At 39.7% G+C, this 17,302-nt stretch overlaps 1 protein-coding gene across 7 annotated transcripts in view; it reads left to right on the top strand.

The window, feature by feature from the left end:
- FER (FER tyrosine kinase) overlaps positions 1 to 17,302 on the top strand; it is a 213,131-nt gene that overhangs the window by 16,493 nt on the left and 179,336 nt on the right. For 6 of the 7 annotated variants that reach the window (XR_012627031.1, XM_074855734.1, XM_074855735.1 and 3 more), the window contains 3 exons: positions 2,454 to 2,712; positions 10,151 to 10,324; positions 13,712 to 13,811. Coding sequence is in view for 6 of the 7 variants with exons in the window: in XM_074855734.1 (XP_074711835.1) it covers positions 2,506 to 2,712; positions 10,151 to 10,324; positions 13,712 to 13,811 (481 nt within the window). In the remaining variant the exon portion in view is untranslated. Of the gene's footprint in view, positions 1 to 2,453; positions 2,713 to 10,150; positions 10,325 to 13,711; positions 13,812 to 15,701; position 17,302 lie in introns of those variants that run through there. The other variant, XM_074855740.1, reaches the window with a different exon arrangement.

Genomic DNA, 17,302 nt, shown 5'->3' with positions numbered 1-17,302 from the left:
TGCTTGTTAGTCTTACTGAATCAGAATTTTATCGCTTTTTCAAAACAAATTTTACTGTGCTGCTTCTGTCACGGTGAATGGAATAATTTAAAACAAAGCCCAGAGTCCAGTATGTGTACAATTTTTGTCTATGTACTCAGGTATCTTCTAGTGTAATTGGAAGAAATCTAATTACTGCTTAGCGAAGGGAGGTTTAGCAGGCTGGAGTGAGATGTTGTTGGATCTACTGCTCTATTGATTTTTGTAATCTTATGGCTCCACAGTAAGACAGTAGGAGCAGACTGAAATATCATATGGTGAGAATATTTTCTCCCTCCTTTGCCTTCCTGCTTCTCAGTAAAGACAGAGGTTAGAGTAACAGCAAGTAAGCCAGCACTTTACTCATAGCACAAGGCCAGACTTTATCCTGAGATTCAGTTCCCATGTCTTCTGAATCTGGAATGTAAGAAAATAAAGATACTATGTTTTCTCATTGCTAATGTGCTAGGGTATTTAGGTAATGTCCTAAAATGTGCTAGGAGAAAAATAAGCTTGGTCACAAGAGTGGATGTAGGTCTAGAGGGTGTCAAAAAATCACAAGTGCAGCTCCTGTCCTGTTAAGAAGTAGGTATTTTTAAGATTTTTTTCTTTCACTTGTCTTACTAAAATATTAGTGGTTTTGCAAGACTGTTCTTAAACTTTAACTTGAAAATATATCATTAATACAACCAATAATGACATAGTCCATCCTTCATAAATACAGCCAGTGTGAATTATTTGCTGTTGCTCTTTATGACTGAGCAACTAGCTATCAGCAAGAATTCTGACTAAAATATACAGCTTCAAATTAAAGAGCATATGAAAGCTTGCTGTAGATTTAAGGTTACTTGTACAACCTTGACTTGTCTCTATTATGTAGATGCAATTAACACAGCACTATTCTTATTTTCTTTATAGAATCTTTGTTTCTTTCATTATGTAGCATGGTTTGCATTCTGAAAATAAACATGTCGTGGATGAGGCTTATTTCTGTAACTTACTGGAAGAGCTGGTGGAGGCAGGGAAGTGCAGGAAGAGAGGAATGGTCCTGGGAGTCAGGCTATCTTGGAGATTGCTCTAGATTCTGATTTACAAAATCTTCTGAAATTTTGTGCGATAACTGAAACTATTAACTTTTTTTTTTTCCTGGGTATTTAATATTCTAAAAATGCTAGGCACTCTGAAAAGTCTCTTGAAGCTTTGTACATACCAGTATTAGCTGGTACAATGATAACATTAGTTTATGTGACAGTTCTTGGTATAAAATAAGATTATTAGCCCTGCTTCACCCTATGGACTGTTAGGAAGATAAATCTGTTAATGTTTGTAACACACTCTGCTAATTTAAGTGGCAATATAAAGCCTATGAAGAAGTTGGTACTTCTGTATTCAAAAGAACTAAGACTTGGCTGGAGTGCAGGAATTAGTGAATAAGCAGTACAGAGGCTGAGTCTGCACTGCAGTCCAGGGCTATAATTGCAGTTTATGTAAGTTTATCTTACCTAGTTTGAAGCTGATTAGTATAGGAACAAGTTTTTGGTGTACACACAGAAAAGAGGCTTCAGCTGGCATTACAAAAGCTATGCAAGTCTGTGGAAATTGCCCATATGTGTGTTCAGGTCTTCTATAATGTGGCTACATGTTTATCGGTATCAGATGCAGGTGTTTTAGAGCTAGCTCAAAAAGGTGTCTTTGTCCTGCAGTTGTGTTACAGGATTTCATAAGGCAGCATTTCTTATCTGTTTATCAAATGATGTCCATTTGGTTCAGTAAGACTGGTCTGCCTTAGGGGAAGATTGTATGAACTTAAGGACTCTGCCCTAATGTGTGTCCCAGGGGAGCAATGGACAGTTGCATGAGGAACCTGGTTTGGGGTATTTTTTGATTTTTGGGAGGCTGAATCTGCAATTTTAATGGCCTACTAACATGTTGTTTAGGAGTAAACTAGCTTCTAACTAGTTATCCATTTCCCACAAATGCAGTGCCTGAGAGCTGGTATTTTATTTGGATTTTTTCTGTGTTTCTAGGATGGTAAACACCAGAACCAAATGTTTCACGTCACCAGGAGTGGAACAGTGTAGTTGGCAGTTCTTGTCTGGAGATAGTGCCAGCGGTGCTTGCTTGATTAAATATGTGAATTGGTCTTTAGTATCTGTCTTAGATGCTTTTATGTGTTCCTTCACAACTCCATGTTAAGTTATGGAGGTACATTTTGCAGATGGAAACTGGAGGACAGTTCTGAGCCTGAGATCTCTTCCAGTCATAGATGGGTGTTTGAAACAGTGCTCTGACCCTCCTTTCAGTTTATATTGAGGAGGTACATGTATGTGGTTAATTTTATCGTTATTTCAATGTTTAGACGTTAATAGTTGCTCTTTGTCACAGTAGAAGTTTTTCTTTCAATACATGTCTCATGAATCTTGTTCTGCTTTCAGATGTGGTGAAGAACCTGTATTTTCCCCTGTGTGGTATATAGTGCCTTAAAAAATGGGGTTTGGAGGTGACCTGAAGTACTCTCATGATGCTTTATTAAAACTGCAAGACTGGGAACTACGACTGCTGGAAACAGTGAAGAAATTTATGGTAATGCGAGTAAAAAGTGATAAGGAGTATGCCTCCACTTTACAGAATCTTTGTAATCAAGTAGATAAAGAGAGCGCTTGTCAACTGGATTATATCAGCAATGTGTCCAAGGTAAGACTGAAGTATTTTGAATTTGGAATATCCTTGGAAATAACAGTGCTGGATTTATTTTTGTTTGTTTTAGTTTGAGTTGGATTCTTGTTCATTCAGCTTCTTGAGAGTTAATGTTGCCAAAGTATTTAAAATGGGCTCCTTTTAGTTCCTTAGTGGAATATGCAGAAGTTAAGCTCCAGTCTTGCTTTGAAAATAATAACTGAATTAGAATCAATCCTGAATTCTGAAATTCAGTATTTTGGGTTCCTGGGTTGAGGCTGCTACTTTTGGTTAGTGTTTTGAAAATACAGTATTCTATAGTAAGCTTTTGTTTTAAGACAGTTAAGTAGGAGCTGTTGTTTACGTTATATAGAATTTGTGGTAGAAATAGAAAAATGCCAGGAAACCAAGGCAAAGCCTAGCATTCCAGCTGTTATTCATACTGCAACACGTGTGGTAAAAACAAAACATTAATTCAGGATGTTTCTCATAATTGTGAAGTTATTTTGTATCCATTTTAAAATAACTGTTTTGACTTTTTATAATGGTAAGGCTGTCCTCCCCCCAGATTACTCATTTTCAGATTTAGAGGAAGTGCAGTAAAGGTACCAGTGAAGCAAACATCCCTATTTCACCTGTTTGTAAGCTTCACTCCTGACTTGGATTCCTTCCTGACTAGAGAAGACGATTCTGTTTTAATGGCTTATTCAATTCTTGGCCCTTCTGCCGTGGCAGTGGTTACACAGTCCTTTCAGTCTGGCATGAATCCTGATCTCCCCTCTGCAGGAAAACACTCTTTTTGGGTCAAGTTAAATGTTAGACACAGCAGTTTTTTTGTAGTGATCTTATGGGGTGGCTGCTTGGAATACTAGCTGTGGCATAGCATTAGGAACATGACTGCTCCCTATGCAGCAGTCTAGATTTATACTGGATTAAAGTGATGGTGTATGTGACTTGAAAGCTGCGCTGCTATAGCTAGCCTGCTTCAGCTGCCCCAAAAGTAACACTGGACAGTGTTATCTTGAACAAATTCTGTTGTTGCTTCCTTCCCCCACAAAAATTCTTGTCTTGTAAATTGACAAACCACCACCAGAAAGAACGTGGCGACCCAGACGGAGCTGCCATGCAAACATGCAGCGGTCCAGGACCCAGACTGTAGGGAGTGCCTGAGCCTGTCAATCCTGCCGGAGGGCAGCAGTGACAACACCCGTGTGTGCTGTGATCAGCTGGATGACCTGCTCAGCCTGGTGGAGGAACTCAGAGAAGAGGTTGAAAGATTAAGAAGCATTAGGGAGTGTGAAAGGAAATTGATTGGTGGAGTAACATCCTGGCACCCCTAAAGCAACAGGAGCAAATGGAGGCTCCAAATGAGGCAGGTAATCCATCATCCTCTTGCTACCAAGCAGAAGGAGGGGACTAAGAGATGGGGGAGGCTGGAAACAGGTCCCTGCTCAGGGAGAGAGGAGAATTCTCTCCCATCCTCCCTTGTTCTCCATGGTGTCCCTTCACAACGGATATGGAGCCCTGGAACTTGTGAATGAAGCAGAGAAAGAGGAAGAAAATGAGACAAACAAGGAGGAAGACCAAGGTCCACCAAGGCCGGGTTGTTCTGGACCAGGTATTAAAACCAGTTCTAAAAAGAACCCCATAAGAGTCATTGTAGTGGGTGACTCCATTCTGAGGGATGTCGAAGGCCCAATATGCAGACCGGACCCGCTTCATAGGGAAGTCTGCTGCCTCCCTGGGGCACGCGTCAAGGACCTCACAGCAAAACTCCCTGCTCTAGTGAGACCCAAGGACTATTACCCTCTCTTGGTTTTTCAGGTAGGTAGCAACGACATTACCAGGAGAAGTCCTAGAGCAATGAAGAGAGATTTCAGGTCCTTGGGGAAACTGATTAAGGGTTCGGGGCACAAATTGTGTTCTCCTCCATCCCTTCAGTTGTGGGGATGGATGAAGAAGAATACAGGAGAACTCAACAGATGAACTTGTGTCTCCAAGACTCGTGCTACAGTCAGGGCTTTGGATTTTTCAATCATGGGTTGGTATGCAGGACGCCAGATCATTTGGCATTAGATGGGATTCACCTGTCCCAGAGGGGGAAGAGGATCTTGGGGCAGGAGTTAGCTGGGCTCATTGACAGAGCTTTAAACTAGATTTGAAGGGGGAAGGGGACAAAACATCAGCCCATCTGAAGTGCATGTATACCAATGCACACAGCATGGGTAACAAACAGGAGGAGCTTAAAGCCATGATGAAACAGGAAAATTATGATGTTCTGGCTATTACAGAAACATGGTGGGATGTCTCCCATGACTGGAGCGTGCCGGTTGATGGCTACAAGCTCTTTAGAAGGGATAGACAAGGAAGGAGAGGTGGTGGAGTGGCGCTGTATGTTAGGGACTGTTATGATTGCTTTGAGCACAAGTGTAGCGAAGACAGCGTGGAGTGTCATTGCGTTAGAATCAGGGGGAAGGCCAACAGGGCAGATGTTGTAGTAGGAGTCTACTATAGGCCACCCACACAGGACAGAGAGGTGGATGAAATATTCTATAAGCATTTAGGAGAAATCTCACGATTGCTTGCCCCTGTTCTTGTGGGAGACTTTAACTTCCCAGACATCTGCTGGAAATACAACACAGCAGAGCAGGACCAGTCCCGGAGATTCCTGGAATGTGTGGCAGATAACTTCCTGACACAGCTGGAGAGTGAACCGACCAGAGAAGGTGCCCTGCTGGACCTCCTCTTTGTGAACAGAGAATGACTGGTGGATGATGTGGTGGTTGGAGGATGACTAGGGCACAGCGATCATGAAATAATAGAGTCCTCTATTCTTAGAGAGGCCAGGAGAGGGGGCAGCAGCACTGACATCCTGGACTTCCAAAGGGCTGACTTTGGCTTGTTTGGGCACCTGCTTGAAAGGATCCCTTGGGAGACGGTCCTGAAGGGTATAGGGGTCCAGGAAGGCTGGGCACTCTTTAGGAAGAAAGTCGTAATGGCACAGGAGCAGGCTGTCCCCAGGTGTAGTAAGAGAAGCCGGCAACAGAGAAGACCACCCTTGCTGAACAGGGAGCTTTGGCTGGAACTCAGGGAGAAAAGGAGAGTTTATGGCCTTTGGAAGAAGGGGCTAGCCACTCACAATGATGACAAAGACACTGTGAGGCTATGCAGGGCAGAACTCAGGAGGTCTAGAGCCCAGCTAGAAATTAATCTGGCTTCAGCAATCAAGGACAACAAGAAATGTTTCTATAAGTGTGTCAGCAGCAAAAGAAAGACCAGGGAGAGCCTCCATCCCCTGCTAGATGCAGGAGGAAACATGGCAACAAGTGATGAGGCAAAGGCTGACGTGCTTAATGCCTTCTTTGCCTCAGTCTTTAATAGCAAGAGTAGTTGTCTTGAGGGAATCCATCCTCCTGAGCCAGAAGACAGAGACTGGGAGAACGATCCCCCCGCATTCCAGGAGGAGATAGTCAGTGACCTACTGCATCCCATAGACATACACAAGTCGAAGGGACTGGATGGGATACACCTGAGGGTGCTGAAGGAGCTGGCTGGGGTGCTCGCCAAGCCATTTTCCATCATTTACCAGCAGTCCTGGCTGAGCAGGGAGGTCCCAACAGATTGGAAATTGGCCAATGTGACGCCCATCTATAAGAAGGGTTGGAAGGATGATCCAGGAAATTACAGGCCTGCCAGCTTGACTTTGGTGCCTGGGAAGCTGATGGAGCAGCTCATCCTGAGTACCATCACACAACACATGCGGGACAACCAGATGATCAGGCCCAGTCAGCATGGGTTTATGAAAGGCAGGTCCTGCTTGACAAACCTGATCTCCTTCTATGACAGGGCAACCTGCTCATTGGATGAGGGCAAGGCTGTGGATGTTGTCTACCTTGACTTTAGGAAGGCCTTTGACACCGTTTCCCACAGCATTCTCCTGGTGAAACTGGCTGCCTGTGGCTTGGATGATCACACACTTTTCTGGGTAAAAAACTGGCTGGATGGCCGGGCCCAAAGACTTGTGGTGAACGGAGTTGAATCTGGTTGGCGGCCGGTCACGAGTGGTGTCCCCCAGGGCTCGGTTTTGGGGCCACTCCTGTTTAACATCTTTATTGATGATCTCGATGAGGGGATCGAGTGCACCCTCAGTAAGTTTGCAGATGACACTAAGTTGGGTGGGAGTGTTGATCTGCTCGAGGGTAGGGAGGCTCTGCAGAGAGATCTGGACAGGCTGGAGCGATGGGCTAAGGCCATCTGTAGGAGTTTCAATAAGGCCAAATGCCGGGTGCTGCACTTGGGCCACAACAACCCCCAGCAGCGCTACAGGCTTGGGGAGGAGTGGCTGGAGAGCTGCCAGTCAGAGAGGGACCTGGGGGTGTTGATTGACAGCCGGCTGAACATGAGCCAGCAGTGTGCCCAGGTGGCCAAGAAGGCCAATGGCATCCTGGCTTGCATCAGAAATAGCGTGGCCAGCAGGGACAGGGAAGTGATCTTACCCCTGTACTCGGCACTGGTGAGGCCGCACCTCGATGACTGTGTTCAGTTTTGGGCCCCTCACTACAAAAAGGACATTGAATGACTCGAGCGTGTCCAGAGAAGGGCACCGAAGCTGGTGCAGGGTCTGGAGCACAGGTCGTACGAGGAGTGGCTGAGGGAACTGGGGTTGTTTAGTCTGGAGAAGAGGAGGCTGAGGGGAGACCTCATCCCCCTCTACAACTACCTGAAAGGAGGTTGCAGAGAGCTGGGGATGAGTCTCTTTAACCAAGTAATAAGTGATAGGACAAGAGGTGATGGCCTCAAGTTGTGCCAGGGAAGGTTTAGACTGGTTATTAGGAAGCATTTCTTTACAGAACGGGTAGTCAGGCGTTGGAATGGGCTGCCCGAGGCAGTGGTGGAGTCCCCATCCCTGGAGGTGTTTTAAGAGTTGAGCTGACATAGCGCTGAGGGATATGGTGTAGTTGGGAACTGTCAGTGCTAGGTTAATGGTTGGACTGGATGATCTTCAAGGTCTTTTCCAACCTAGACGTTTCTCTGATTCTGTGATTTTGTGACATATTACCTTTTTTTTCATCCGTTTTGGTAGTGTGGTTGAAATGCTGTTTACCTGGTTATGTTTCTTATACACTATTTGTTATAGCTGTTGCTGTTTAAGTTGTGATGATTTTGGTAAAGAAGTATTAAAGCATTGTTACTGGTAAAATGTCAGGTATTTTTTTTCAAGCTTTACACTGTTGGATCCCAAAGTTTTGCATAGAATGATGGTGATATGGCTAGTAATTTCTATTGCTGCCGCACTAGAATTGCTCTTATGTGCTAGGTAAACTGTCTTCCAATTCTTTTAGGGGATGAAACAGTACAGGTAAGGGGTAGAACAATAAAGGAACATTGGCATCAGGGTATTTAGTATTATAAGTTATAAGCAACCCTTAACCTTCATGTAGCTAACTCAATCTAGAACGTTTCATGTCAGTGACATGGACACTTCCTGCGAGGAAATAGATTTTAAGAAGCTGAAGGTCTGACTTAAGCCGTGTTCTTTTTGCATTGAAGAAAGTCATGTGTGTCACGTTTTGAAATCTTGTTTTGGACATAGGCACTCAAGTTGTTCTTTCACAATTATTTTTGTTCCCCTTTTTTTTTTGTTTTGTTTGAGAAGGTACCATTTTTCCTCTCAAGACCCATTGCTGATCTCTACATTTTTATATAAAGCAAAAATATTCATATGCTACTGATAGATTGTTTCTATGGGCTTGCCTTGAAATTTCACTGTCACCTTGGATTTTAAAGTTGTGTAGCAACACAGTGTCTTATTGGTTTTGGCAGTTAAAATGTCTGAATTATTTATTACTTTAGTCACCTTATTGTAATTTGCTTTACTTTTTCATGATACATTTTCTCTCTTCCTGACACTTTACAGAATCAAAGTATGACCAAATATTATGGGACATACATCTAGTATCTTACATCTCCTAAGATTTAAAATACCTATATATTAAATTTTTGGTATTATGTGGCATCAAAGCCAAATACCAAGCTGTCTAATCTGTTATGTTTTTTGTTTTTATTTGTTTTAAGTGCACAGCAAGAGTGAGCACTGTGAGAGAAATGGTGTTTGGGAAAATCTGTCCTATATTTTTTTCATGCAGACACAGCAAACTTGCTGGAGGGTGTGGTGGCAGCAACTGCTAATGCTAGAAAAGCAGTATTTTTAACTGCTTCAGAACAGCTTTTTTTTGGTGTGTATGTATGTCTAAAAAATACTGTTAAACCGAACAATATTATATTTGATTGCTTTTGATGAATTGTGGTTATCTTCTGTGAAGGGAAATGCTTTGCCTTTTCTGCTGTCCCCACCCAGCTCCTTTTCTGTCTCATATAAATTTCAATTTTTGAAGCCTTTCCTGAAGTATAGCTTCTTGCTTTAGCTTTTTATATTTTCAAATAATAAAATATAATTGTAAAAACCCCAGCCACCAAACAAATTAATTTTCTAAGTTTTGATGATCTAAGGTAGATTTATGGCTTTAGTAAGAATAAGATAAATGCTATAGAACTAGTATGCTAGCTGCCTTCAAAACCTGATAATTGTATGGCATGTATCCATTCTGAAATATTAGATATAGCATAGCATTCATTGTCAGGGAGTTATCTCTAAGGAATTCAGTACTGTTCTCATCAGCAAAGTGTGACAGTGATCTTTAGGGTGACAAATAATTTTATTTGAACTGAACTTTAATTTCGTGTTTGTGTCTGTGGTGCATTGGAAGTCTCTCTGTTCACCTTACAGTTCTTAATCACAATTCACAGCCACGAACAGAACATTAAGCTTCCTGAAAATTGACTGACAGAATGACCAAGGAAGTTATTAAAGTAAGGGTACACAAAGATGTTGAGTTACTAAGACGGATGAGTAAATGCTCGTGTAAAAACCTGTTAGCGCTTTCTGCTGTGATACTGGTGACCTGACTCTGATGCTGTCATTTATTTGAAGCAGCTGATGGTCTTAAACAGTAACCACTCAGATGCATATTACTGTGAGGTGTTTAGACAAGGGCAGAGGAGTTAGCTTGAATGGAGTAACTGTGGCTGGGAAACAGGAGAACAAAGTACAGGGGAATATGCTTGTGAGGGATGTTGGGGATGTGTTCCAAAAAAGGCTGTAAAGCTTTCATTGGTGTTCAGAAGTACTAGGACAGTGCTGAAGGGTGAACATACAATGTTGTAGTTCTGTCTGGTGCTTTTTTATGATTTAATGAGTGAGTTTGAGGAATGATTTTGCTGCAACAGGAAAAACTTTATTTTTGAAGATCTCAAGTGCATTTGGGTAAGTTTAAAATTATTTTTTTACTGAATTGTTTTAAACAGTTATGCATCTTTTCCCACAGTTCATGTTCATCATTTGGTTATTTGTAAGCCAGAATAAGTAAGTGCTTTTCTGTTCTGACTTTTTTTATAGTCTTGGTTGCTCGTGGTACAGCAAACAGAACAGCTGAGCAAAATAATGAAGACACATGCAGAGGATCTTAATTCTGGGCCTTTGCATAGGCTTACAATGATGATCAAAGATAAGCAGCAAGTTAAGAAGAGTTATGTAGGTGTTCATCAACAAATTGAAGCAGAGATGTACAAGGTATTTTACTCAACTGTGCTTTATAAATTTATTATAGTTTTGTATGTTTAAAAAGTAGCATCTTGAGAGTGGATTCTTTTAGTTCCTCTGTTTTTGTTTGTGCTATGATAAAATTAGTGATTTATGGTATGTAGAATGCCTAGTTTAAATTTTAGTTATTTCCTCCATGTTTTGTCTCCCTTGCTAGCTGACAAGGCAGAGGTGGAAAACTTTCTTCTGTATGAATTTCTATGGACAGATACCACTGGAAATGCTCTTGTTCCAGTAGAGGATGATTCTGTGTGACACTCCTCTATTCCATCTCTCTTCCTGTTCTCATTCTGCTCTAGACATCCCTGGGACCAGGGCTCTGAAAACTTTTGTTAATGAATGCCCTTGACAGTCCAGACTGATTTGGGTGGGAACAGGATTATAATTCCTATTCTAAAATATAAATCAAATGTAAACCAAACATTAAGGCTGCAGATGGAGCTCTTCGGGGGCTTTTCTATTACATGTCAGTTGACCTGTTTATCTTGAAAGTACTGCATCTAGTCAGTAAAATTGACAGAAATTACCATTTTATTCAGGTTGTCTGGGGGAAGTTCAATGGCAAATGTCAAAAATCAAATTGCTGGTCTGAAAAGTTTACTGAGAGAAGGAAAAGCGTTCTTTCTTCCAGCAGAGAATTTGAGATTTGGAGTAGTATAATTAAAATGTAACATCTGAGTAGTACAGTACAAATATCAGGACTGATGAGTAAAAGATTCTTAGGCTGTTATGAGAAGAACTTTAAACTAGCACTAAGCATATATTAAGTTAAATATGTTGGCTCTAATAGGACTGCTTTCATAATATGCTAGGATCTTGGCATCGTCCCCAGGTATTGGCTATGGGGAGTGTATCCGTTTTGAAGCATGGTCAGTAGGCTGTCTTACCTGAAAAAACTTCCAAGCCAAGTAATCACTCACAGCCACTTACAAATTGGTGCATCTGAAAATAGTCAGGATGGAAGAAGATGAAAAACTGATAGCATACATTAGAAATAATAGAGAATAAATTTGTAGAGAATTGGAGAAATGGAAAAAGAAAGAAACATAAGAAAGAGAGGCTAGATGAAACAAGACTGCTGGAAGTTCAGGTATACTTTTAAAAGAGACTGCAAAACATTTATTTTTTCTGTTAATAAATTAATAAAATATCTAATAAAACTGTCTTTTAAAATAAGGCTTTTGCAAAAAATGTAGTGCATATTGAGCACTCCCCAAATGATTAATTACAAACCATGTTGACTTTAATTATGGTCTGGTCTGCATGGCCATGCAAATATTTTGCATCCTGATGAATAAGCTTACATTGTTGTTTGGGTTTCTTTTTCCCCCCTGCCTGATTTTCCTAAGATGCATTTGAATAGCAGTCTGTTTGATATAATATGTTCTTTCATTGTTAGTTGACGTTGTTTGTTCAAACGTTTTGTGTCACTGGCGCACTTACAGAATGGTTGCCAGAAATTCAAAATACTTCTCATATTCTGTGGTGTTATTTCTGCTTTTGTTACACACAGAAGCAAAATACTTATTACTTCCCAGGACATTATCCAGACCTTGTGATGATTGGAGTCTGTGCAGTTCATGTCTATAGGGTATGCTGGCAAAAAAATGTGATTTCCTTTAGGTGAAATGCATATGTATCATCCTTTCCTATTCAAGACACCTCTACAGTGAGAAACCTTTTTGATAAAATCCTTACAGACAGTGAAATGCCATGTTTTTTACACAAATATAATAAAACTCATATCTTGTAGATTTATTCCAATTCCCATTAAGATATCGAATATTTTTTTCTTTCTTCATGGAATTTGGTGAAAAAAAGTAAAGTACCATGCTACTTAGGTGGGAAAGACTTTTTGATATAAAAACTGGTTTTAAGATAATCCTTGGCTGTCTTAGTTCCTTAAGTGTTATTTGGGGACAGAGGTGCTCTTGGTTTTGTTTTTGTCTGTTGGAAGAATAGTCTAAGAATCAGTAAAATATATTTTGCAATTATTACAAAGGTTTCATAATACTGATGGGCTACCTTTTATTTTCTAGCTTTCTATAAGAGGAGCAATTCAATGTTATTTATGTCTTAATTGTGTTCACTACTTTCTAATTTAATCTTTTCCTCCATTTCTCATGGTGTCTTTATGTTACAAATTTGTCATAAAGTTAGTTTTTCCTGTATCACCTCTATTAGTCTGTAATAACAACAGTTGTGAATATAATTTACAGTGTGTAGAAATACAAGAATATGGGTTTGTTGTGGAGAAGAGTTCCTGCCTTTAGATTAAATATTTGCACAGTTGGCCCAGAAATAGAAACTGTAGACAGCACCTTGTTGGCTCTTTGAGGAATTCCGTTAAGTTTTCAGATGTTGTTCTTGAAGGTGAAAGTAGGTGGTATCTGGGCCTTGCCTCATGAAAAAAACGAGAATTGTGAACTCCAGTGTTCTTCATGCCAGCTGTGAGAGGAAAAGTTTTTTCTGTAGAACAGACTTCCTTTTCTGCACAGTAGTTGAGGGGAGCACTTCCATTAAATTAAGTTCCTCTTCGATGGTTTCCTGTTGTGAGTGTATTTTTCTTATTGTCGAAGTTTTTACTATCCTTTACTATATATGCCACCTTTTTGGTATTGTAGTGGCTGGTTCATCATTAGCTTTTGTTTGCAAGTTCATGATTTGTGATTATTTCTGAACAGTGCACTAATTTTGTCACACAATGAATGAAAGTTGGGGATAGAAGAGACAACTTTATTTTAATTTTTTGTCCAAAAATGTCATGTTCAGTGGAGCTGCTTCCACTGCAAAAAAAAATTAGTGCTGTGTTGCACTGTAGTTTGGTTGGGTTTTGTTTTTTTGGTTTGTTTGGTTTCTTTTTCTTTTTAGTGATTTAAGTCTTAAAACAGATAGATTGGTTCATGCAAAGTTGCTGTTTCTATGCTGTTTGTATGAACTGTAATATCTAAAAATTCCTCCATCTTGCTTTTTTTTTAGGTGCTAAAGATTTCCTTCCTATGTATAGAACTTTTTCATCTAGTATGATTTATTAAGCATCTTCTTGGTGCTTTTTACCTTGTCATTAAAGGGCAATAGTGTTTATGATTAGCTGGATTTCCTAAACGTATCTTTCATGACACTGATGTGGATGGGGATCTCTGTTTAAGGCGTCTTGTTTCGTTATATGCATCTATTGATTTTGATTTTTGTTACACCATATAATAACCCGTTAAGATTCTCTCAAGCCAGTGGAAAGCAGTAACATCATTTTTTTGGAAGATAAATCCTGTTAGTTCTCTTTCACTAATGCTGTGAATTTTTTATATGTTGAGGATAAGTATTTTTAATACTTTTCATATTTTTATTTTCTTAAAGGTCACAAAGACAGAACTAGAGAAACTAAAATCTAGCTATAGACAACTAATAAAAGAAGTAAATTCTGCGAAAGAAAAGTATAAAGAAGCTGTGGCTAAAGGTATGACTGACATGTTAATTTTGTCTATTAGTGCCTTTCTCAAACCTGCTAAAACTCTTACAGTGAAACAGGGTTATGTCTTAATTTCGAACAACTCGATTACAACATAAAAACTTATTTAGTATCTTAAGTAAGACAGGCTAATTGTCATCATTTGTAGTTGGTGATTCTCTTAAAAATTATAAAATAAAGGGTAACCCTTCTTTTAATATAAATGGTAATTTTAAAAATTCTGTTATTCCTTCAGTGGATGCATTTGAAATGTAAGATTGCTCAAATGAACTATTAATAGTGGTAACTCGGTGGCAACTCCATCTCATCTACATTGTAGCTGCAATGTAGCTGTAGCCTACTTGCATCCTGTGACCTATTATGGTTGCTGCAGTGGCATCAGCATCAGTTCCTGACAGTTTAATGGATCTGATCTTTGCACTCTTAAGTAAAAGAGGAAAAGAATTCATTTGCACACTGATACATTTCAAAGATTTTTGGGGGATGATGTGTCCAAACTGCTGGATTTTGATTCTTGTTGAAGTGTGCTAATGATTAGATAAAGGAGAGCCTTTGTTCAGTGTTAATGTCTTGTTAATAATCGTTTCTGTGTTCCTTTCTAAGATTTTTTCTTTCTTCACAGAAAATTAATTGGATGGCAGTATATAAATGTAATTCCAAGATCCATCTTAAGTTTTTGTATGACTGCCTAAAATGACAGTTATTACCCTTGGTTCTGTTGTACTATAATTCACAGTACAATATAGTATCTGTCAGTGCTGAGAGAAAGACTGTTTCTTTCCAAGTTTGTCTGAAATTTGGAGCAGTAGCCAATATGTGAATGTAATGACAAAACAACATGGGATAAGAGAAGTTATACTTAGCACTGTTCAGCTTCAGCTTTTTTTTTTTAACTGATCATATTCCCTTAAAAATGTAAATACTTAATCATTCATTTCATCCAATTTCCTAGCTGTTTTTTACATATAGCTTTAATTTGGTTGCTTGGTTTATCCCCAAGTAACTACTTAACATGGGAACATATGGTATGTATCATAGAAGATATAATAGGGTGCTGTAATCTTAGTGTATTCTTTTTATCCTGTCTTCCTGTTATAGCTCTGATCATTCTCCATTCCTGAAGCACCAAACTTTCTCATTGAAATCAGAGTGTTTTGGCTGTCAGCAGCTGTGATGTTTTGATGTTCTGATTGAATTAATATTTCTTTAGATAGACAGCAAACGCAAGCTGTTTTTTAAGACACTTACTTCTCCTGTGGTTTTCCTTGACCATCTCTTTCAGGCTTCCATTTAGTATTTGTCTTATTACAATTGGTACTTAATTTCACTTTCCCTAATATCTTAGTGTAAATCTGTTTTAACAAACACTGACCTCCAGAAAAATGTTGCAGGTTTTTCTCCCCAAAATTGCAGAATTTCTTCTCCCCTGTCGCACCCCAGGCTGTGTACTTGTTTACAAATATATATATATATATATAGTTGACAGTTGTATATCAACTGCAGGTCATCTGAGCTGTTTGAAATTTTTCAGCTGTGGTATTTTCATAGGGTTTCTGAGCCCTCACGTTGTCAAACTGGTTTGTGAAGTGAACAAGTTAGTGAGGTTTTAAAATCGTAATGCTTCATTATTCCAGGCAATAGTTCAGTAACTAGTACTTTTTCAAATTATGTGCTATTAGGAAATACGATTTTTGTTAATATACAAACTGGTTCAGTTTTTCTACCATAACACTGGGAGGGCATAACTAAGTATTGGAAGTAAGTCAAAAAACATTTTGTTAAACAAAAAAAATTAAAATCTTTGGACACCAGCTCTTGCAAGAAATGTGTTAAAAGAACCAGTCCAGGTTCACCTCTGTAAAATGCTGTTCTCAACAGACTCTGTTCCTTCTGGCAAACCATCTCCATCACAGTGCCTGACCCTCCTTTCTGGAGCTGAAAGAGACAACTACTCCTTAGGACATACTATTTTGTCTTTGCCTCTGGGCTTGTGCATTGCTGAATTACCTGTAAATCTGTGCAGTACCTTTACAAGCTGTCAACATGAAAAGAATGCAAGCCACACAAAGGAATGGCTTAGGAATTTCTCTGTGTTGCCTGATTTTGAAATGTAGTGACTTCTATTTTGTTTTGTTTTGCAATAGCAAAGCCATCTTCTAGTGAAAGAGTAAGTTTACTAGAGCAGCTAGTGAAAGAAGTACAAGTGGTTCTCTAGTTTGGGAAGACAGTTGTTTCCCTGTTTTCTGGTTGAGCTGTTAAAAATGTCATTTAATTCTGGGCTAAACACACAGAGTAGAGGATATTAACTGAAAAAGGGTAAAGCTTGTCAAAGTTATAAACAGTGGAAAGTGATCTTCTGCAGTAGTAGTTGGTTTTATGTTTTTCTGCAGTCACAATGTATTCTTAGGTAAACTTGAATTACTGTGTGTCATACTTCCCACCAACTAACAGGACAGTCACTTTGAGTCAACATCTTAATGCCCTAATGCTGGGTTACAGCTGTTTTCACTTTTTGATGTAAACACTAAGAGGACTTATGGAAAAAGTAATAAGAATAAGGGTTAAGCGCTGACTAATGATACTGGTTAGTTACAGGTTTTGTTTGTGTTAGGGAAATGGGAAGGTGACTGGTGGGGATTTTACATAGTTTCGTAGTGAGGAAAAGGGAACTGCTTTCATTATGGAAGCCTTTGTGCTCTCCAGATCTGGAGAAAGATGAAAGTGTCTGAGATGCCGGCTCATAAGCTGTTCTAGGGAACCCACTGCTAGCACTACTTCTGCTTGGGTGTCAGGGTAGCAGAGGGACAGTTGTGTTGCAGAGGGTGCAACACTGAGCTTTGGCTGCCACTTGGTCCTTAGACTGGATTGTACTGCCCTGTTGTGACCACCAGTGTCTGCATGCTGTCTCAATCGACTTATTCTATCCCTTATCCCACTGAGTCATGCGTTGCTGCTCCTTTCTGTACCAGTGATTACCATGGGAAGCACAAATGCAGCCTGCTTGGTTGGTCTTGGGCATGGAAACCCTGGGTGTCAGGCAGTCTGGTTGGTGTTATGCAATTGGTTGTTTTTTGTTTTTTTTTTTTTTTTTTTCCCAGTCATTAATTCTTATGGTTTTTTAATGTATGGTGAGAGAAAGCAAGCTTGAAAAGGGCTTAAAGTCAGCAAGCTGAACTACTCCAGTGCCTCTCTAATGAGGCATACTTCAGGGACTATGGACAGACTGATTCTAGTAGTCTCTTCTGGATTGGAAACCTTTGTGAAAAAAAAACAAATCAAAAAAAGTATGTAGTGAGAAGGCACAATGTATTCCTTTGCAAAACTGGGGCATTAAGGCATGTTGGGACCATAGGGCATTCTGGGGTCATTGGAGCAAAATATAAAATAAAAATGTATTAGATTGTTTTTCCATGAAATAGACAGCCCTCTGACATCTTTTGGACATGTGATATTGAGAAAACATGGTGTAAACTTCTTAC

The sequence above is a fragment of the Strix uralensis genome, chromosome Z (genome assembly GCF_047716275.1).
Source record: "Strix uralensis isolate ZFMK-TIS-50842 chromosome Z, bStrUra1, whole genome shotgun sequence".
NCBI classification, from domain to species: domain Eukaryota; kingdom Metazoa; phylum Chordata; class Aves; order Strigiformes; family Strigidae; genus Strix; species Strix uralensis.
The sequence above is the reverse complement of the archived record's forward strand: the minus strand, read 5'-3'. Positions and strand labels throughout refer to the sequence as shown.